General features: G+C 39.3%; 1 protein-coding gene across 2 annotated transcripts in view; it reads right to left on the minus strand.

Annotated features, from left to right (window-relative positions):
• Positions 1–22,328, minus strand: part of LMO3 (LIM domain only 3) — a 58,829-nt gene that overhangs the window by 27,107 nt on the left and 9,394 nt on the right. For both annotated transcript variants that reach the window (XM_075721855.1, XM_075721849.1), the window contains exon 2: positions 21,718–21,931. In XM_075721855.1, the coding sequence (XP_075577970.1) occupies positions 21,718–21,923 (206 nt within the window). In that variant the 5' untranslated portion in view covers positions 21,924–21,931. The remainder of the gene's footprint in view (positions 1–21,717; positions 21,932–22,328) is intronic.

Below are 22,328 nucleotides of genomic sequence, written 5' to 3' on the forward strand. Positions count from 1 at the left end.
TATCTGAGTTTTTTGTCAAATTCATCATCTACCAAGAACACTGGAGAAAGAAAGGGAAGAAGAAGAATCACAGATCAAGTTTCTGATTAGTGTACTTATTGCTTTTATAGAAGGTGATCTAAAACGCACTGATTGGAATAGCAGGAAAAAAACCCCAGTCTTATTCCTAGGGTGATTTTTCTTTTTTCCCCTCACAGCATCTGCAACACCATTATGTTTCAGTGAGAGAGTATAGCATGTAAAGTTAGGCAAAATTCTGGCCCCTTGTGCCCTAATTCTTTTAAAGGGGCTTAGCAAGAGGAAGAAAGCCATCTTCCAGAAGAGAGCGAGGTATGGTAATAACCCTCTAAGTGATCACTTACAGTGCTAAATAAACAGACACAAGTCATTCTGCGAGTCTTTTATGAAGCGGTAGCAGGAGTGACCACGCAGAAGTGTTACCCAGGCCTTGTGCGCTAATGAGAGTCGGTGGAAGCGTTTCCCAAGGAGCCACCATCACAGCATTGACGGAAACACACACCGGCCTCAGCAATATCACCTCCACACAAGTACTATCTGGTACAGAAAATAGATTCACAGTAAGAGCTCCCTGTCTGATGAAGGAAAAAGCTTGTATTGCTATATCATACCACTACATCATAAGCATTTCTCCAATAAGTTGTATAAATTTTTAATCAGGAAAATACTCTTATTGAGCCCAGTAGGTTCACTTGTACTAGGAAGATTTGCAGGACTGGCACCAAATGAACAATAGTCATAATCCTCTCTCTCTTTCATTTGCACACATGCGTGTGGAAGAGGAGTACATCTACACTATAGGAAAGAAGCCGACCAGGAGAAAACATAAAAACACATCTAAAATAGTTTTACTTTTTTTTTTTTTTTTTTTTGGTGACTGCACAACAGGTCATCATCTTCTGCCAGTTCCGTTCTTGTTATTATAACCATGGGTCTTCTCCAGTGACTAGTCTGGCATTACTGTATCTTCTGCCAGAACCAGTTGTGTAGCTTTTTGCAATTCCTACACTACTTCGCCCGCTAATCATTTGCTGCTTCTCCTGCGGAGGCACGGTGAGGGCCCCACACAGGTCTCCACAACGCCCCCGGCACTATGCGGGCACAGCACCATTGCTGAGAATTTGAAATTAAGGCACAGGACAATCACAGGTGAAATCAACAAAAATAGGGAAAGCACAAGAAAGTGATTAAAAATAAAGAATTCTTCTGACTGGGGTGGTAAGCACTGTGCACAGCACACCAGCAGTTTAATCATATATAAGTTGTAGGGGGTTTCTACAGCTATCTTCCACGGTGGTTCTTAACCAACCTCTGCATTTTCACCCTCCCAGCAGCTCCTCAGTCTCGGGAAGTTAAAGATGTTAAAATATGTCAGGAATGTATGTTCACATGTTCTCCTTGGCTGCTGGTTTCGAGTTCATGTCCAACTTCACAATGAATCCATTTACTATCTTTTTTCCCCACGGTACTTATTTGGGCCATTTTCCAATGCTTACTTGGCAACCTTTCCCCATGGTAGAGTGGTTCAACAGCTGGCCAGATGTGAGACTGCTAGAAAGTTTAATTGCCACTTTTAGGGAAGGGGCAGATATTTTAAGTCAGACAGGCAGCCTTGCCAGCTCAAGGAAGAGGAGGTAGCCATCAGCCTGTCATCTGTTGTTTTAAGGATGATTTCAGCCCAGAGCAAGTTCATTCTGAAACTGGTCACTGGGGGAAAAGAGAAGGCCAACCTAATGGAAAGACATAATGTTTTTGATATAACTTGGGCATCTTATCTGCATCACGAAAGTGTGCTATATTATTGTCAGCTGAGCTCAAAACACATCCCTTCTACATTTCAGAAGAACATTATGCATGTTCAAATCAATAGTTCTGTTTAATTTCTCTTTATTTGAGGTTTTATCCAAAACCACTGGTATTTTGTGATTATAATCTAACCAGTACTTCACCTACACTGATCACTACTAAAAAGGAAGCTCTTCATAAAGGGGCTTAATATCCAAATATGTATATTTTTTTTAAAGTTTTTTTGTAAAAATCTAAAAATTTACTGTTTGCACGGTGTGTGTGTGAGAGAGAGAGAATCAAAAAAACCTACAGTTAAAATTATATTGAAATACTGAGTAATTAGAATGCAGAGTGGAACACCCACATATTGCAGAATTCAGAACCTGCAAGTAAAATTGTCTACAAAACCAAAATTGGCTTCGTTGACTTTTATCGCCCTAATCTGTGAGAAATGTAAAAAGCAAACAAAGAGGAAAAGTATTAATAGCAAAAGAGAACTGGATTTGAGACTTATGTTTGTAATAAACAAATCACTTGCAACAGAAATATTTCGTTACAGTGTGCAGTACAACTTAAATTTGGCACCACCTCTTTCAAACCCTGTTGAAATCTTATGTAAAATTAATATTTAGCTTCAATAATAATTTATTAACTTGAAGGTTTAATGAGTATTTAGGCCTTGATGCCACAAATATACGAGTGATGCCCAGCCATTGCCATCACTTAATACAATTATATAGGTAGAACCATCTCCAGGTTCAGAGTCCGGAATTCAGAAGTCTTCAAAGGACAACTTTTATATGTGCCTTAAAGGGTACATACAGGCTTGGAACATTTTCATGGCGGGGAAGTAAACAATTAATTCATACCAACAGTAAGTGTTATATTATTGGCAATCTTCAGGAATATGACTGTGTTATTGGATAATTATTTCAGTTATTTTTTGCATTGTGGTGAATATATTAGTCTTGTCACCAGCGTGGTAAAATGTTCTTTTAGTAGATGAAATGAGGCTATTACATGGGGGAAGGGGAATAAGTGAGGAACAACAACAACAAAAATTTAACCCTCATTACTTTGATGGGAAAAAAGTGACTTTCTTCCTGCACTATTATGACCATTTATTGTTTGTGATTTACTCGTACCTGATGATCAAACATAGTTAATGAAAAATACAGTATTTTCCTAGTTGATATCAGAGAATTTTCCTCATGTTTTTCCATTTAAAATAAGAAGCATCTGAATAACTGTTCACTTTGAAAAAATGACTTAACATACTCTTTCATTTAAACCCTTCAATTCCTCTCATCCCTGGGGAAGATTTTGGTTTGATGAACACAGAAATAGCATGACATTCTGCAAGAATAAGGAGCAGCCCTGAAAAGGGCCCTATCTCCTACTTTAAGTGTAAAAACAAGTGGCCATATCTTCAAGAGAGCTGGCCAGATTTTCCAGAAGTCTCCAAATAAGGAGCTGGCCCCGGAGCATGCGGCCTGTTAAATCTGAAAGCTCTGTGTGCATTAGTGGTGTTTACTCAGTCTGAAAACCACACTTGTATGGCCAGTATACCCACGCTGGTGCCACCTTTATTAGACTGTCTGTGTACTCCAACATCACCACACGAAACCCAAACCCAAACCCTGCCAGGGAGTGCTCTTTCAAGCTCCAAGGGCTCAGAAATGGACATTTGTACACTTTACTGAATCTATCGGTTACCAATAGAACACTATTTTCTGCACAAGCCAAGTATTTTCCATTTACCTTTTAATGTTTGAGTAGTTAAAGCTTGTTCACCGAGGAACAGAAGTTGTGATTTCGGCAATGAATTGTACAAGGCAGATACAAAAAAAAAGGCTTGTTGGTGCCCCCATAGACTGACACATCATGAATTAGCAATTTGCAATTAGAAATTTGCGATGAAGAAATGGGAAGGAGCAAATAAATTCTAGATCAAAATTAGTGACTAATAATTTGACCACTATTAACTTAAAGCAAACATCTGACGATTTAACTGTACAAGGTTAGCCAGCCAAATACAATACAATATTTGCTCACATCAGTAAACCGTTAATCTCAATATGCTTCTAAACCCAAAGAAAAATATGGAGGAATGCACAAACTGATTCAAATTAACCAGGTCTCACTATTCATTTTATGAAAAGCACTGGGCGTGCCTTGCATCCAAAAGCAACAATTTGTTATGCACTGTAGTGCCACACCGCTCCACAGCATAAGTAACTGTTTAAAAATCTGAAGCATTCCGAAAATGTTTCCCTTAAACATTTCTGCAATAAAATCTTATTGAACTGTTGCTTTCATTAATTTTTTACACACTAGAGACCAAGGGATGCAAGTTTTTCTCGCTTCTCCCTCTTTTTTTTTTTTTAAAAAAAAAAAAAACTTTACCTACTACTAGCAAATAAACTATCTCTCTTTTTTAATAAAACCACGGCCTTGAGTTTTGGCCCCTTAATAGTAGCCTACATGGTCGACTACCCTTGGTGTTAAATTTTCTTAAATTGTATTTCTGTCAGTATATCATTTTTTTAAGCAATGGACCCTATAATAGCAAGCTCTGTTCTGTCAGGAGTACATTTTAACAGCATGACACAAGTATTTTTCACTACAGGAGACAAACAATGATATGTATTACATGCAGTAAACATTGCCTTTGGTACATAGGGTTCTCTTAGCATTCATCTGTCTAAAATTTCGTTGTGTCCTGCACGGGGAAAAAACCCTGCCTCTCATTAACTATTGCCGAGGGCTGTAGGTTTGTAAAGTGCCAACAATGCATTGTCACATTTCTCACAAAACAAAGGCTTGATTGAATATTACAAGGATGGTAGAAACCCAGGAAGGTGGATTAGGGGATATTTTAATAGTAAAAACAAAATAACAAGCCTTTCACTGAGCTGCTTTACTAACAATCTTGTAACCATTTTTTTTTTCCTTAAAACAAGCCCCCTCTCCCCAAAACAAGCAGGAACAGGAACTTTATAAAATAAAGATGTTTTGCACTTAAAATAATAGGGTCCTGGCAAGAGGAGAAGAAAAATGGCAATTTTTCTGTGTGAAACGCACCCAACCTTGCAATTTTACAGTACAAGGGCTGCAATGGCAGCAGTTCTGAAATTCACACTAAATTTACATAGGGGCTGCAGTTCAATAGTTAATCAGACTATTGTACTCCTAGTTACTTAGAAAAACAAGTTTTCCGGTGCTGATGCACATGAAGTGAAGTGCCCTTTAGCAGCAAGGGACCACCCCTGAGAATCTCTCTTCTGTGACATCTTTCCCATACATTATGTGGGTGTATACGACCTCATGCGAGCCATCTGCAGCAGGGTCAACATTTCTTTTTGTGAATTGGTAGGTTGGGAATGGATTTATAAACAGCTCAACACAGGCACAATTCTCCTCCGATTTCAAAAATCAGCAGGAGCGTGGAGCACTTGCAGAGACCTCATCGGCTGTGCTGAACTCAAACGTGACTTTCATCCAGCACCCTAAACTACAAGCACTATAAATGGGTAAGACACAGAGAATTACTCACAAGAATAAAACCAAACAAAGTATACAAAATTACTCAGATGCAAAAGCGATGCATTATTTACTTGTTAATTGCTCCTTTAAAGAAATATGACTTCCCCCCGCCTCTTTGGGATAGAATCATCATGGTCAGAAAAGAAAACAAGCAGGATTGACTTAATTTTTTAGAGAGCTTGGGTAAATTCACTGCTCCACAAAAACATCTTCTGTAGTAGGCAAATCACTCCCAAGATCTTAGTTGTCTCTACTATAAAAACCAGAACAGGACATTTTCTCAGCCTCAAGGGAACAGCCAGCTTGGGCAGCAAGATAGAAATAATGCAGTCCCAGGTCCAAATTTAAGGCAAAACTTCCTGCCTCAAGAAGAGGAAAGGCTTTTTAGCTCCTGGCAATTATTGGAAAGGGATTATCACAAACACTGATTTAAAGTAAGCTGAAAATATCTTGGTTGGATCTTCTGGGCCCAAAGCAGAGAGGACTGCAGCACAAGGTAAATCAGCAGTCTGTATACAGAGGATAAGGTTAAAGCAAACAACGGATGGAGCTGGGGAGGGACAGAGAGAAAAGGGGAAGCAAATATCTTTTTAAAAGGTGACAAGACTTCTTAAAAGGCTGTTATGGAAATTACCAGGGATTTCTACTTCCCGGGAATATTTTAAATTAAAGTGCTGGCATACAAAATGTCCAGCAGATCGATCAGGAGAGGCAGATACACAACTCTTTATCCTAGGCACATAGTTCATTCTGCATCTGATAACTGTTGGCTCTTGTCAGGGTTGTTTAATGGGTGGGGGTTTTAAAGGAAGAGAAATTTACAGCTGTTTCACAGAGACAGAGAAGAGATCATTTGCTCTACATAGCCTTCAAAAAGAAATATAGCTGGCATTGGTAAATGCTGAGTTTCCTTGCCAAAGCCTGTAGCCTTATGAGATTCTCTAGGCATCTCCTCAGCAGAGCTGAAGAAGGTTTGGCTGGAACAAAATTGCTTCTCACCAGCAACATCTGCTACAAGATCTGGAGATCTCTGTCATAACAAAGCCTGTTTTCAGATTCCTACCCTCCTGTAGGTGCCGAGTGCCAGATGAAGGGGCTGGAACAGGATAAATGGGCTCTGCAGTCCCCGCATCCAACCGAGGGGGAACTGCCGTGAGAATGGGGAATGCGACCATAAACTCCCTTCCAAGAGCCCATCCTACAAACTCTGCTTTGGCGGAACCAAAGGAGGCTTCACAGCAGATGTTCTGGATAGACCTGTTAGCATTATACTGAGCTGCTTTGGCAGCTGAAGCAGTGCAGGGCTGTAAGGCTACAAAAATAACTTCAAGAATCTTAGGTTGAAATTTTGGCACTGGGTGGGATCACAATTGCTGGCCTTTTAACTGTTTCCTGAATAGTCTGTCTAGCCTCCAGTAGGACCTCGCTGGGGAGGTTCCCACCAGGGCTTCCCTCACCCTGACAGGAAGGAGCCGTATAACTGGAAAACCTAGGCTGTGGATGAACAGAAAGGACACAGAGCAGAACAATACAAGAGACCATCAGAAAAAAGCACTGCAGAGGCCAAAGGAGAATCTGGTGCACTGTCACATCAACCAACATTACTCAGAGAGCTACTGCCCAGAGCCTCTCAGGTGCAGACCTTCTCTTTGCCCATCGTGACCATCACATGTCAGCTCTGCAGCCTGACCTCTCCCACACCCTCACAATGTGAAAGGGAGCATTTAGCTGCTCTGCTCTCTGCACAAAAAAAAAAAAAAAAAAGCCCGGAGTATTTATACAGGGTGATCCTACCAGGGGTGCTGAGACTGTGTCTAGCTTCCCCCTTTGCCTTGAAAGGGCACCTCCTTGAACAGGGAATGGTTGGCCTACCTCCTGCAGAAGGCTTGCCTCCTTCTGTGTAGCCCACCTTGGGAGGGTGGGTGCTATGCTGTCCAGGAAGAGTCTCTCAAAACTAGAATGCAGCCCCCCTCCCATTATTTAAAAAAAAAAAAAAAGTAATAATCTGACCCATTAGCATTCCTTCATTTCTAAAGAATGCAATGTCAGAGCATCAGTAACAACTCTGTCTTTAACACAGATGATGTGTAAGGGCTGCCAGGTAATTAGGTTGTTTGCTTTCTTGAGACTACAGAAAAAGCCAGAAAGCCCACGTTGGTCACACGGATGGTAACTGCTATGTAACTCTGTAAAACAAGATGCTCACCCATCTGTCCAGTCTTGTGTATCCATTCACTTCAACTCTGCTGACAGACAGAGAAGGCCAGTCTAACTTCAGCGTTCATAGGTGACGTTGATAGGAAAGTTTTCCCCCCCACCTACTGTTTTTTACTACAGCAATTAAAGATTCATGCATTTGCTACAAAGCCTCTAAAGCAGATGAAAAATACTCGTAAAACTAGTTTAAATCACCTCACCTTTAGTATATCATCCCAGATATTTCACAACTGCTGGAAAAGGTGTTGACTAATCCTAAATAAATGCACGTGAGGGTTAAAACAGAGGCAAACTTCAAATGCCGCTCACAGCTCTGTATTCAGTGCACCAGCCTAATGCAAAACAAAGTCCTCGGCTAGCGATACCACAAGACTTTAGCATGGAGATTGAAGACAAAGCTGGGGAACTGCTCACCTTCCTTGTCCATCAAGCTAGTAGCAATGGGAGAACAAGGGGGGGAAAGAAAAAACATGCTGGATCTCACCATAGTCATTACTGTGTATCCTCCAGTGTCCTCAGACACATTTCTCCTTTTCTCTAACAGCTGACACCACACCTCCCCACTGCAAATTTTGGGTGAAGCCTTAATAAAGCTCCGACATCCATTGTTAAAACTCACAAACGAAAAATTCTGTGCTTTGGTGCAAGGAGCGACTCAGCTTGTGTGACTTTTCGGAATCACTGCAGCAAGTCGTGAATGATGTATGAAATGAAAAATCCCTGCTCACTGCACACAATTCAGATAGTAAAATCTCCCTGGAGCATTAAAAAAAGCACTTAAATGTGTCATTTTATTTTTGTCCTGTGCCCAGAAGACTCACTCATCTCTCCCCAAGAACATGCAGATACCTCAGCTATCACCAGAGAACAAGAAAGCACACTCAGAGCTAAAGTAGATTGGTTCAGTTCACACAGTGTTTCCAGGAAAAGATACAGGAACCTGGAGCAAACCAGACAGAATTATATCGGAGATATGTTCAGGCCTCTCTCCAAACACACTTTTTTTAGTCATTTTTTTAAAGTAATATCTAATCTCATCAGCTTGACTCTCTAACTTGATTGACCTTTGGAGATTGCATTAAGGAAGAAACAACAGCACGCTCAATATGGTTAGGACCATGAGAAGAAACATTTGATATTTATATCATGTGTGTGACTAGACATCATTTATGTTGGGACAAATATAGCAACATGCTTTGACTTCAAGCCTTTATTCTTTCCTGCCCCTTTACTGGAACTTGTTTCCCAGCCTGCCTTTGGTATTGAACTTTTAAATCTGGCAGAGCCAAACATCTGCTGCCATAATTTAGCCATCTTCTGACTTGCTGCACGTGCTGCTTTCATCTGTTTTCTAGTGAGTGCCTGTTAATATTTTTTATATGCTAATTATGGAGGAGCTAGTAGAATGTGATTAGGACTTTTTTCTTGTGTGTTTTTTGGTTTTTTTTTGGGGGGGGGGGGGGGGAGGGTGGGAGGTTTGGCAACAGTGATGCAGAACACAGAGAAAGGATGGGTGACTCCCAACAGGAACTTCTTCCTTACCAAATCTTCTGCATGCGACGGGCAGCCTCTGTTCACACACCCCCACATCCAGAATGACAGAAGATCTCTGGAATTAATCTTGCAGCAAAACTGCTCAGTTTGGAGCACACGAACTGTCACTTGTTCCCAATCGCTAAAAAGTGGGAAGTTGTCCAGTTTGATGGTGTTCCCTTTGAGCACAGGTAGGATGGAAAATTGACAGCAAGACTGCAAGTCTACGGAAGAGTGATCTGCCCAGATGCAGCTGTCTTGGTGACTGCATTTAGTTTTAGGAACAGAAAGCAGAGGTCCCATCTAACGACAACTGATGTTGTCTTCTCTTGACAAGTTTTCTTAAATTTACAATTTAATAATTTTTCCTCCCCAAATATTACTGATGAGGAAGGACAGTCGCCTACACCAGCGTCACATTTCTGTCATCTTTGGCGCTCTGAAATTTCAGGGAAAGCGAAGAAAAAGGTGCAGCTGTTAACCCTTTTTCTTCTGTAGCTTCTTCATATAAAAACTAGAGCCATACCTACTCGTGCCCCTTGTAGACAGCAGAAGGAAGAGGGGACTACAGTGCTCACCAGACACATGCCGCTGAAGCAGGAGCAGGCACAAGAACTTTGCAGTGCATCTTCTGCCCATCAGCAGTAGTGCCTTCAACAAGCAACATCGCAGTGAGGCTGAATTAGCAGTAACTGCTGTATGTTGGGTTGTTTGGGTTTTTTTCCCTGTGACAAACCAAGAGGCAGACAGCAAATACACTGGTAACATCTGGTCTATTCCCCCTGTCAGAAAGACGCCGCCTTTAGAGGTCACCACCAAGTCTGGAAAGCAAGGCACTGCTGGAAGCTACTACAGGGCATAGGCTATGGAACTGTGCTTTTCAATGCCTTTTCTCAACAGACAAGCACACCGGGTCTAGGTTAGATTTGGTTCCACGAGAGGTCAGCTAGAGCTTAAGGATTCAAAGAAGTGGTGCTTAAAAGCATACAGTTTTTCAAAGTTTGGGAGGTAAGAGGGTTGGTTCTCAAGTACCTTGCGGGGATAATGGGTTCCAGGCTTACACTAACAAAAAATCGCATTTTTCCACTTAAGCAAGATTTTCTGGGAAACTAAACATGCTTGCAATCATTTTCTAAATTTGTTTCCTTCCCATTCCAATTTTTTTCTTCTTTTGGGGGTGGAAAAGGAATACTTGTCCCTACACCAGCTTTTTGATACTGTGCTAAAAGCAACACTACACTACTTATATACTATTGACAGTATTGCACAAATAAGCCAAACAGGAGGCATGTAGGAGTTGGTGGCAAGAACTAACTTTTCCAAAAAGCACCCTTAAAACCAGAAGGATCAGCTTATGAGGAGAAAGAGCTGGACTTCGGAAGAAAAGGATTTGTGGTGGTTAAAATGAAAGCATCAGACAAAAATTTATAGAGTCGTAAGTCTGCTAAAATAACCTTACACATATATTTATACACACACATATATAAAATAGATAAAAATTACTTTCTCAACAGGTCACAGGGAAAACTATTTATCAGCCAACACAGTAAGACTGTGCGATTAATAATAAGATTACTTAGGATAGTTGGTTCCAGAGTTATTTGTTCAGACAGTACATTCCTATCAAGACTGATAATTTGACAAATTACAGTAAATTTTACAAATATACACTAGTTTTTAATTCAGAGTAAACCTCAGGGATCTTTTAGTAGAGGAGGCATATTCTTATAAGGAGGAAAAAGAAGTGGGTGAAAGCAATCATCTGCTTACCATAGCAGGAAGACGTCGTACTTCTTGTGCTCACCTTCAAGCTATTCCATGGCCGCATTGTTAAAGAACTTGCAATTGGCGTTACCACCTACCCTATGCATTTCAGATGTGCTCTTATAAAACTTTTATCTATATTTTACCTATAATTATCAGATGAGAACCTACTTAAAAGACACAAGGAATAGGGAGAAGCAGTAAGACGCTGTTAGGGCTACTACAGGAAAACACTCGGGCTGTGCTGCACCTGGAGACTGAGCGCAATTGGGACCCTGACAGGGACACATCAGGGATCATAATGAAAAGCCTCAGAAGAGCACAGAAGACACCCATCATTGGATGTGTGCTCGTGAAGTAGTTTTTTCTCTTTGTTTTGCTCGCTGACTCTTTTTACTAGTGGTTCACTCCGCATTATGACTGAATTAGGTAAGGAGGTGCCAGGGGAAGCGCTCTTGGCTAACTTTAGACTACAGCCAGGCTCATTAAAACCAGCACATTTGCTGCAATGTTTGCAGTGTTTCCTCTAGGTTTTAAGATTGTTTTAATAAGTGAAATTCTGAGCAGAAAGAATATATTTTAATTTACTTTAGTGCTCCCTGTTATAAGTATTCAATGTCATGCTGGATTTTTTTTTTTTTTATAATACTATATGGAGCATAAAAATACATGACTTTAATATCTTAATAAAAATGAACACATAGTTCTAGAAGCCCGAAGCTACTAAGTACACAGGACAGGTTCATTAGCACAATTTTGGAACATGAAGAGAAAGTGAATTGAGAACCCAAGATTCACAAACTTCAACACAAAATCGCAGGGCTTTTTAATAAAGTTTTGTCCCACCTTCTACCACTCGCTGTCTCCCAGGAAAACTGTGGTGAGCAGAGCCCATGAGCTGCCAATGGATTGTAGAGACAAGCCTAGAGTTAGACCCTGAAATCATCCATCAGCAGTTTGATTCGGGGGTGGTGGTTTGTAGGATTAGCATACAAATAACCATCCTTTCTATCAGAGAGAAACAGGGCAAGGTTGTTACAGGTGTCAAAACTTTGATTGACATCCTAGACACAGCAGCAAGGTGCCTGACCAGGAGCAGAGTTGTGGATTTGAGCTTTTCCTGGACCAGGGAGGGATGTCGTGCTGTAGGTAGGGGTAATCGCTGTACAGTACATAGCACATTAAAGGAAAAAAAAAAAAAAAGAACACAGCAATTCAAGATAGGCTTGCAGGCAAAGCCATTCGAGTTTTAAATATTTGGCTTTACTAAGGCATGTTTCTAAATTAACAGGCCCTATAGCTTTCAAGAGGATTATTCAGCATACATCAAGTCAAGCATGTAGTATACATTTGTAGGATTAGGGTTAATGTTATCTTAGTACAAAGTGTTCTTAAATGTATCAGATTACAAATTAAATAAGGAAGCCAACAAAAACTAGTGCAGAACAGCTCCTGTTGAGACTGCCCTGCCCCTTCTTGACACTTCGGTAAGGCAGACACATTAGGCTTACAAAGATTTATTTGAAAAATTTTGGGGATTTTTTGTTAACCCAAATCTCAAATCCTAGAAACTTCTGAATTCTGTGTAAAATTTGTTTAACACAAATTAAAAAGTGGAGAAATGCAATTTGTCTTTTTATGGGAATATGAATTTTTAAGTTTTTTACTAAAACAAACAAAAATCCCTTATTTTTTTAATGCAGATTTTGAGAAAGAGTAGTAGCTCTGAAGGTAACAGTCCTAACTTCAGAAAAATAAGATTTATGTGGAAGCAACCATAGTGACAGAAGATGAGAAGACAATAATTCACAGTGATTGCAATTGTTATTACCATCCTTAATCCATAGCCTGTAACTCACTTAAGCTATCACTCCCTAGAAATCCTTCCTCAGAATTTATCTAAAAGACAAAGCCAAGTTCAGTGACTGTTACTGGAACTATTTTTAGAAGCTGATCAGCAATAATAAATTCCTCTGTTTCTTAGAGCAGATGTATTTAAAGGAGGGGTTAATTATTAAATCTGTATTTGCGTCAACTTTTCTCTAATACATATTTCTCTTTAAAGTATCTTCAAAGAAATAACATTATAAAATAAGATAAAAATAACATTTATTTTGTCCCATGGTGAAACAATAATACTGTTTGATGCAGGGTTACAATATAATAAACACTATTTACTGAGCTAGAACCTGATACTCTGCGTATGCTGATATTTATTGCTTGGAAGCTTGTCTTGAACAAAAATCAGGTGTGATTCACGAGCATTTTGCACATTTTAGTATCAAGAGAGGAAAGTGATAACTCCTGTACATAAAGTCCAAAGGTTCAAGCTTTGTTCAAAACAAAGGTGTGATGTGAAAGCAGCAATACAAGAGCAAGGGGACATTTACTACCTGGTGTAGTATAGTGTCTTCCTAATTAGTCCATTATATCGTCACTTTACAGTACATCTAAATGTTTAACTTGACTTATTCTCACTTATTTATTTACTCTCACCTCCCCCAAATGTAGAAAAGATACAATGAAATCCCTGATGTTCTCTGCTCTCGCTCCCCCTGCAAAAAAGTTTTATTTTTGCATGATGTGCAATTCTCACTTTCATCCGCTATGTGCCAACATAAGACATTATCATTTTTGCAGAAAAGATGAAAAACTTAAATTCCAGTACTGCAGAATGCCACTTCACTCAAGACCTGCAGGACAATTTCCCGAGGAACCTCACTCCAGAGCTGAACGTGCTCTTCTCTTTCATAAAAATGTAGCGATTTTCTGCTAGTGAAAAGTTCCCTTGTGTTGTGCTTTGTTATAAACTAGAGAAACAGTGTTCACTCTAATCCCAAAGGAAAATATTTTGCAGTTAATAATTGGGGCCATTGCGCTTTTTGAAAAATAGGAGCTAAATACTCTCCAGTCGCTGGTAGCTGCAATTCTGATGCGACGCTGGGAGAGAGACCGAATTGTGAATGTGCTACGCTGGAACGCCACCGTGACATTTCAGCACATGCTTAAAGTAAGCCTGCAGCTAACCTCACCGATTGCCACAGGGCTATCAAGATACTCAATTGTTAGCCTACATTTAAAGTCTGCCTTAACCGGTTTTAGAGAAGACGGGACCATGATCATGTTGCAAGTACTTGTGTCGTGTGGGGTGCAGAATTCCACTATGATTTCTGCATAAATAGATGCGTAAGTATCATACCAAGCAGATGTGCAGAGAACACATGAGCATGGAGAGCTTGCAAGGTATCTTAGCTGTATATTGGTTCATTTTGATACACGCTTGCTAATGAACAAATTTGGCAGAACTATTTATCCTGTTGCTTGAGCGATTTATATTTTCACTAGGATGTGGTCAAGATCTGATATTACTTTCGTGAATTTTTGACCCAGGCTATGTTTCAGCAGTTTTGTTTGGTTTTAATACCTTTCTAAGCATTAGAAAGAATCAGAACCAGCAGTTTCTGTAAATCCAGATTTTAGTTATTTCTAGCCCATTACAGACTTTTTTTTTTTTTTTTTTTGGCTTCATCAGGTACAGCAAGCTTTTCTATCCATCCTTCTTCAGAAAGATGATAATTTGATAGATTCATACATCCATCTAAAAAAGCAGCACATTGTAGAGATGATTTAACAGCCTTTTCTCTTTAAATATGAACCTACTGATATCCATAGACATTTTAAAAAGTATCACCCACATACAATGAGACTCAAGTGTCCGAAAGCTAATTAATTCATAATATGCTCAAAGCAGCCTCAGGAAGGTATAAAACAACAGTACCAGAATTAAGTTACAGGGAAGTAGGTGTAAAACCTGTAAAGCTTTTTGACGATGTAGACTCATTGCTTCAGATATTTGTGTCTGAAAAACTTCAAAAATTCAAGAATGTTTTGACCAGAAAAAAAAAAAAAAAAAGTAAGCGTGTGACTATTACTTAGATTTATTTAAAAGGTCATCCATTATCACATTAAGGAATCCATTGGGAAGTTAGGCATCAAAAAAACCAACACATTTAATAAGGTATACCCAAAATATGGATTCTTAAGGACAGCAATAGTTGAGACCAATTTCATTTAGAAATCATTTGAGTATTGCATACTGTCTGTTTTGGTTTCCAAATCCACCATTAATGTATTTAACTTCAGTGAGAAATTAAAAGAAAAAGCAATTCCTAAAGTCAGGAGGGATGAATGCATGTAACAACGTTGTCCATTTCGATTGTTACATATTATGCAAATATTCACATCAGGAAGGAATGCTATATATTATCTGGAACATTTGAAGACTGTAGCAAATACAACATAACCAAATTCAGTAAGAAACTTTTTTTTTTTAATTACATAGTAAAGACTCAGTTTTCAGTTTGGGGTAAAATATCCACAAAAAAAAAATTAAAGTTTCAAACAAATAATTTTGATTTTTTTTTTTTTTTAAAGGAACAGATATATAGCAGAAATCAGAACTTCTTAAAGACATCTCTGTGCTAGGCAATAAGAGCTAAATATTCTTCTCCTGCGTTATACATCGATGCATTGTTTCACATATGCTTCTGGCCAAAAATGCAGAAAGTTTGCAGTTAAACCTTGGATGTCAAATCACGTATCACAATATAGTTGGTAATATTTACTCCTGAAGTAAATCTTTTTAATACAGGTATTATTTTAAACAGGTTTCATAAAAACACTAGTCACAAAGTCACTTCTGAGGAAAAATTTATTAAGGAGAAAATCAAGAAAGTTGCATTTCTTTTAAAAGACATAAAAAAAAAAAAAAACCTAAGAGGACCTATAGCATTGTTGTTCTTTCACCAAGAATGTTATCCCATCCTCTGGCACTGCAGACTTACCTAGGCTGCCCGAAAATCACAGCTTTTATTAAGATTTATTGAGCTGCTATGTATTGACAAAATCTTTGTAGTAAAATAATTTTCCATCAAAATACACCATAGCGTAGTAAGATAACGAAGAGCTGTAGGACAGGCTTTAAGAAGCACTGTACTTTCATCTGAAAAGTCTCCTGAAATTCTTTGAACGTTTCCAGGGGATTAATGAGGTATTTTGACAACACACGAGAAGCGTCTGGTTTTCAAGAAGCCTTATAAGAGGGAACATTCACATTCTTGGAAATTAAACTGTGTATTTTAAGCCACTAAAAATAACACAATTATTAAAAATTTGGCAGCTCTGAAGAAAAATACCAGCAGATACGGGGAAACACATGGAACTACTGAAGAGCATCAAACTTGAGTACACACATTTTACAGCATTTCAACGACTTAAACACCAATTTTAACAGCTTAATTGAATGTTTCTTATTAAAAGCTATCACAGATGAACTAAAATAAGAACAAGCTAAACTAGCCAGAGTGTAGCTAAATCAAAAGCATTATTCTTTGCAAGTTGGGTGGATTAACTGTGCATACGTGCATTACTGTCCTTGTAGTACGCCCTTATCCCTTCAAGAACTGTCAAGGTGTGTTGAGGGTTTCAAAACCTTTGGCAGTTAGTGGGAGAAAGAATATTATTGCTGCTGCTTTTTTTTTTTTTTTTTTAAGATATGCTAAATTATACAATTAATGTAAATTTAAGAGAACATTCATTTCACATACACAGCAAAATTAGTACAAGCAGACCGTTACACCTACCATTTTTATATATATTTTAAAATATTTTTAGGGCCTATTCCTGCAAACTAGTACTCCCTTGAATACTTCAATGCATTGGAACAAGGATATTAGTGTACAAATAAGGGTTCAGTTCTACAAAGCTTTAGCGAAGAAAGCGGAGCTCTCTTAAGCCTCACTTCCGTAAATTCCTCAATGTTCCTGAAAACTCAAGAGTGCTTAAATCTTTAAAGATCTACCCTTATTTAATCAAGCTGCGCAAGCATACTGAGGTGTCATTTTGGAAACACCTTATAACCCACTACCTGTGAAAATATCCATATAAAGTATTTGTACATGCATTTAAGAGAGCTGATATCTTAGGTTTTGCAATATTTAATGTGCAATTTCCATGACACAAGAGAGAAATAGGATCTGGTAATCAGTACCAGACCACAAGACATTTTAAGTCTAAGTACTCCTACGTAACAATTTTTTAAAATAATAATTGTCTTTAGAGTGCGAGCAGTTGTACAGGAAATGCCTGCTTCCTAAACTCTACTCTTTTCAGTCTGCGCCCTTTCACAAGCTAAATATTTTACAGAGGCAACATATTTACGATGCTTATGGTTGAACACTTTACTTGCTGTAGTCACGTCTCATTATTTATGAGATCTCATCCAATATACGTATTTTAAAAACTTGGCTTGTCTCGGGTCTTTGAACCAGCAAGTGGAGAACAAAAAAAACCCTAATGCAATCTGCCCCTTTCTTCAGGAATAGCGATCTGCTCATCTTCATAGCTATTCAGTGGTACTTTTAAAGTCTGGAATACATTTATGAGTGAAATCAATACCAGGGTTGGGCAGTGGGGGGGATAGACCTTTGTGTCACCATCCCCTCATCCCCAATAAGGTTCTAGATGTGTTTAAGGGCAAAAATTCCACCCCAATATAGTTTTGTTAATCCTTTTCCTATGATCTGTTTGCCTGGCTAGGGAAATTATGCAAAAAGTAATAAAAGTTCTAATTCAATTTCCATGTTAAGAGATGGATTCAGAAAAAAAAAAAAATCAGAAGCCATATTCTTTGTGTTTACTAAGAGATATGCACTCCAACATTTAGTGTCATGGAGCTGGAGTTAAAACCAGAAACGGTGAAGATAATTTAGCTGCATGAATGCCTGCTCTTCAGTAAAATGCTGCCAAAATTAAATAGGAATGAAACAGCACTTTGTAGTCATTGGTCGCTCAGCAGGGTTTGCGTAGTTAAAAACCTAAGTGAAAAGGGTGATTGACCTACATTGCTACTAGCTTAGCACAGCTGTACTTTCATATTTTCGCTGCATCCAAGGAAGCTCATTATTTAATACAACTGAGTTACATGTAATTGTTGGTCTTTCATTTTACACTTTTAGGGGCCAGATATTAATCTCAAACGTGCGGCAGGCATTACTGTGCATCTGGAAATACCCACGGCTGCCCATTGGCAAACAAGGCTAAGAGACAGGATTGCGCACAGTTGCACCTGAAATTAGGAGGCTGCCCAGGGGTAGGAGGACCTCACAAATATGCAAAAATCAAATGAGCAGATGGAACAGAAAGCAAATCCCTTGGCACCCCAAAGGCAAATGCTCTGCTGTTTCCCTATTGTTTTGAGTAGAAACAGCCTAGAACACACCACCAAAGTGCATTTCACACAACTCATACCTGCAGTTTAAATAAGTAATAACATTCCAGTTAACAACCAGTTTGACATGTTAACAGCCTAAGGGCTGTTAACATAACGACTGGTCATTAATGGCAGTAATGACAGATTTCAAGGGGAATATTGTGCTTGTAAATGGACATGCTGCCAGTCAGAAGAGAGGACAGAGCAAGAGAGGCTGATACATTAAGATGTCACCGTACAGCTCTGGAGGGAAAAAGGGAGGAGGGGGGAAAACCCAAAACCTTCTTACATATTTCACTTACTGTAAGTGGACTTGAAATATTGGCATAAACCTAAGTTCCTTAAATGAAGTTTTCACTTTCTAACCCAAGAGTGTATAAGGAGACAGAAGCCTGCAGGGGAATTATACTCTGCATATCATTTTCACTGAGTGTGTTACTGCTAACATTGAGTCCTTTCTTCACTCAAGTCAGTTCTCATCCTCATTAACAAAACAGAGTTCATTCCTGCTGCGGCCACCTTAATACCCTTGGTGTCGTATGCCACCTCTGAAACCACTGGAGTGACTTACATGAATCAGATTCCAGGGTAAAGCCTCTCACACCCAAAGCATCTTCCAAGCTCATTACTTCTTTAAAGATTTCTCCCATCCCCTCAACCCCCCCCCCCCCAACCCAGAGAAAAATCTTTCAATATAGCAAAATTAACTAATTTTACCGAAGGAGAGAGCTAAAGCAAAGCAAGTTTTGAAGTTCTGAAGATACAGAGTATTTATAAAAAGCTCACCCAAGTGGGTACCTCAGGGTTCATATGTGGAACAAGAACATGCATCAGGCAGAGGGAGCGTTCAGTTTTTCAGCAGGCATCTCTACATGAGAGATACTGGAAGTGTCTTTGCAAATAGCCAGTCACTCAGTTTGCGAATTTAACCATGAATGTTAAAACACCCAGACTGGCTACATTATTGCTTATAGCATCTGTAGAATGGCTGTCTTATTGAAAGACATAATGAACACAGAGAGACAAGTTAATAAGCAATTTTACTCTTTATAGTATCGTGCAAGCCACATATCCTCTAGAGGGCACCACATAAATTAATAGGAAGCTAGAACAGTTTTATATGTAGCAAAGACTCCCTTTATGGTTAAAAAGTAAAAAAAAAAAAAAGCGGACAGTTTGAAATTGTAATCAAACCCTAATCTGATCATTAGTACAAAGTAATTTGTTCTTTAAATTCATATCAAGTGCGTTGCTAAATATGAAAGCTTATTTGACTACAAAGCTAGAGAACATTTAACTAGTTTCTACATTAGCATTAAAAAGATCACTTTTATAGGTTCACTGCATAACTAAGTAGATAAGATGCAATGAGGCAAATGACTATCTGCAATTACCTTAAGTGCATCAGTTTGAAGTTTAGTGTAAATACCAAGTTTAAATCTATGCACTCACAAGAATCACTAAAAAAAGGCTCATGACAAGATAGCTTCATTAAGACTTGATAAACCCGGTGACAAAAATCAGAAACGTCTTAAAACTGATTATAGGATTTCTCATGGATGCTAGTTTCACTGGTGCAAAATACTGTGTATGAACAGATCACCGAAACACCAGTATTGAATGTGGTCATGACAGATAAAAAAATACAGTCTCCTTTCTCTGAATCACTTAGTATGAATTTTAACAGTCTGTTAGCAAAATATTTACTCCTGTTAGACCTTCAAAGACCAGAGAGCAGCAGCGTGTGTTTGTGTATCTGTGCTGGGGAAATGCTTTGCTCGCATCTCTACTACTAGATCACTTTTGGTTTTGATTTTAAACATTTGATTTTAAAACATTGGATCTGCTGCAGTAGCGCTTGGGAGATTCAGTAAGTTCAAAGTCTCCGGTAAATTTGGAACTTGGATCAAAGAGCCATAGCAGAGTTTTCTCACTCCTGCAGGCACTTGTTGTAGAAAGATTCTTAAAATGGGTTTTAAAAATTAGGATAAGTGTTACCTTTGCCCCAGAAGCTGTTCCAACCCCTCTCTATAGACACAAGCTTTAAGATCACAAGTGACCTAGGTTCACGTACAACAATTCCCTTCTATTCAAACAGTTCCCAGCCAGTGTTTAAAAGTAAGGTTTTGTTACCTACTTCTTTGGCAGGTTTAACACAATCACTTTAAGATACAGACTCTGTGCTAAATTCCCAGCACTCTATCTTGTGTTCATCAGAGTTTTAATGGGTAGGAGAGCACTTTTACCAATAAGTAGTCCAAGCTCACGCCTGAAGAACCCTGGTCTGCCTTGCAGCCCCAGCTCAACAAATGCACAACGCGTTTGCAAAGGTTTTTGTTCCACTCTAGAAAAAACAGGTTGTAATGTGGAGAGCCAGAGTACCAACAGTTGTTAATAACGCTTTAGTCTTGATTCCTGTTCCAACCTACCCACGCTGTACAACTTGGGAACTGATCAGTGTGTGGGAACCTCCTATTTGGTACCTGTGCTTAAACTGAACTTGTAAGTTAACGCGTTCAAAGAGAATTTTAATTTTTCCCCAATGTATTATTGACTTGACTGTCCCTTTAAAAGGAAAAGGCTTCACTACAGGGGCAGGGGAACTATTCCCAGAAGTTCATATTAGCCTGGAGCAGCTAGTCTCATTAGGCCCCCCTCTACAGGGAATGGAGGAAAGATGCTCCTATAGGAAATAGGTGCTCTGAATCACCCCAGAGGAGCCTTTTCTATCTATTTACTATTGAGAGCCTAGGGAGACTAAACTTCCCAATTAAACTCAGCTCCTGCAAAGCAGCCCTATTTATTCACATACAATCTACAGATAAACTAGCCTGGTGCATCTCATCAGTACTTTGCTATGAGTCATACTTCAAATAGTTTTGAGAGCGTAGGTCCACAAGCAAACAAGAAGATAGAAAAGTCCGGTGATGATTTGCTGTCTCTGAGACGTGGCAACAGGTTACCCAGTGTCCCACCCAGGTCACCGAGTTAAATCAAGACCACAGTGGATTTGAGCCTACTAGCTACATGGTTATTTATCACAGGGAAGACAGTTGGCCATCTTGGTCCAGCTTCTAACAGCTAAATGTCAACATTCATAAAAGCTACCAGTGCCACCAGTGAAATCCCTTGGCAAAGTAAGAGGACGGAAGAGCATAAGCAAAGATGAGTGAAGCACTCTTCACAGACTTCAAACCCTGCACTGGAGCTGGTGAAAACCATGCGTGCAGTTTCAGGCTGCTACACCTAGCCACCGCTGTGCTGCTAAGAGGAGGAGGAGACCGCCAGCTCCCTGGGAGCGCAGTGTTGTGGGAAGCATGGGAGGTTTAGTCTCTTCCTCCTCTGAGCACAGGACCTCAGTATTAACATCAGAAAACTGAAAGCCACCTGCGTGACCTGGTTACACGTGCTTTTTGATTCAGATTTTAGTTTTATCTCCATATTTCAGTATCTGCTTTCTCGTCCTCCACATATACTCAGCCTTGCAGCCCCCAAGTACCGCTTATGCAATAGTGACTACATAGGCAGGACGGAACAGATTTACCGAGTTTGTCAGTGAACACAAGAAGGATGTAGCCTACCTCAGATAGTCTCTGCGACAAAGGATAAGGTTGGCTTTGGTGTACAAGGTAGAGCCCACCTCCCCCAGGCGACAGTCACAGCAGGCACATTTCAGGCAGTCTTCATGCCAATATTTGTCCAGGGCCTTTAGAAGATACCGGTCTTTAATCTTACGGTTGCAGCCAGCACAACCTTTCGGCTTGGTGTCTGGCTGGACTGAGAGCATTTGTATACCTGAAATACAAGAAGACAAGACAAGAGTGAAAATAGATATTCTCTAGAGCATAAGTATCACCCTTTTCTTCCTCTGCCTCACCGTTCCCCCCAACACCCAGTTCATTGAAAAGGCAATTGTGTAGATAGGATGAAATAACCTAGATAGTCCACAGCAAGCTGGAAACAATGTTAAGATAAATTTGAGAGCAGAAACTTCCACTGCTCTAAGTTCCACAGCTTCTCTTTAACACCTCATTTACCTGGTCTCTTTGCTGAAAAGAAATAGTATTAAAAAATTAAAATGAAAAATTAAAACAGTTCGGTTGAAAAATCACCCAAAGTACCCAATATTTAGCAACCAAAAATTTAAATAAACAGCATATCTATGATGGCAAACATAGCTAAATCTGCATAT

This window comes from Pelecanus crispus, chromosome 1 (genome assembly GCF_030463565.1).
Source record: "Pelecanus crispus isolate bPelCri1 chromosome 1, bPelCri1.pri, whole genome shotgun sequence".
NCBI classification, from domain to species: Eukaryota; Metazoa; Chordata; class Aves; order Pelecaniformes; family Pelecanidae; genus Pelecanus; species Pelecanus crispus.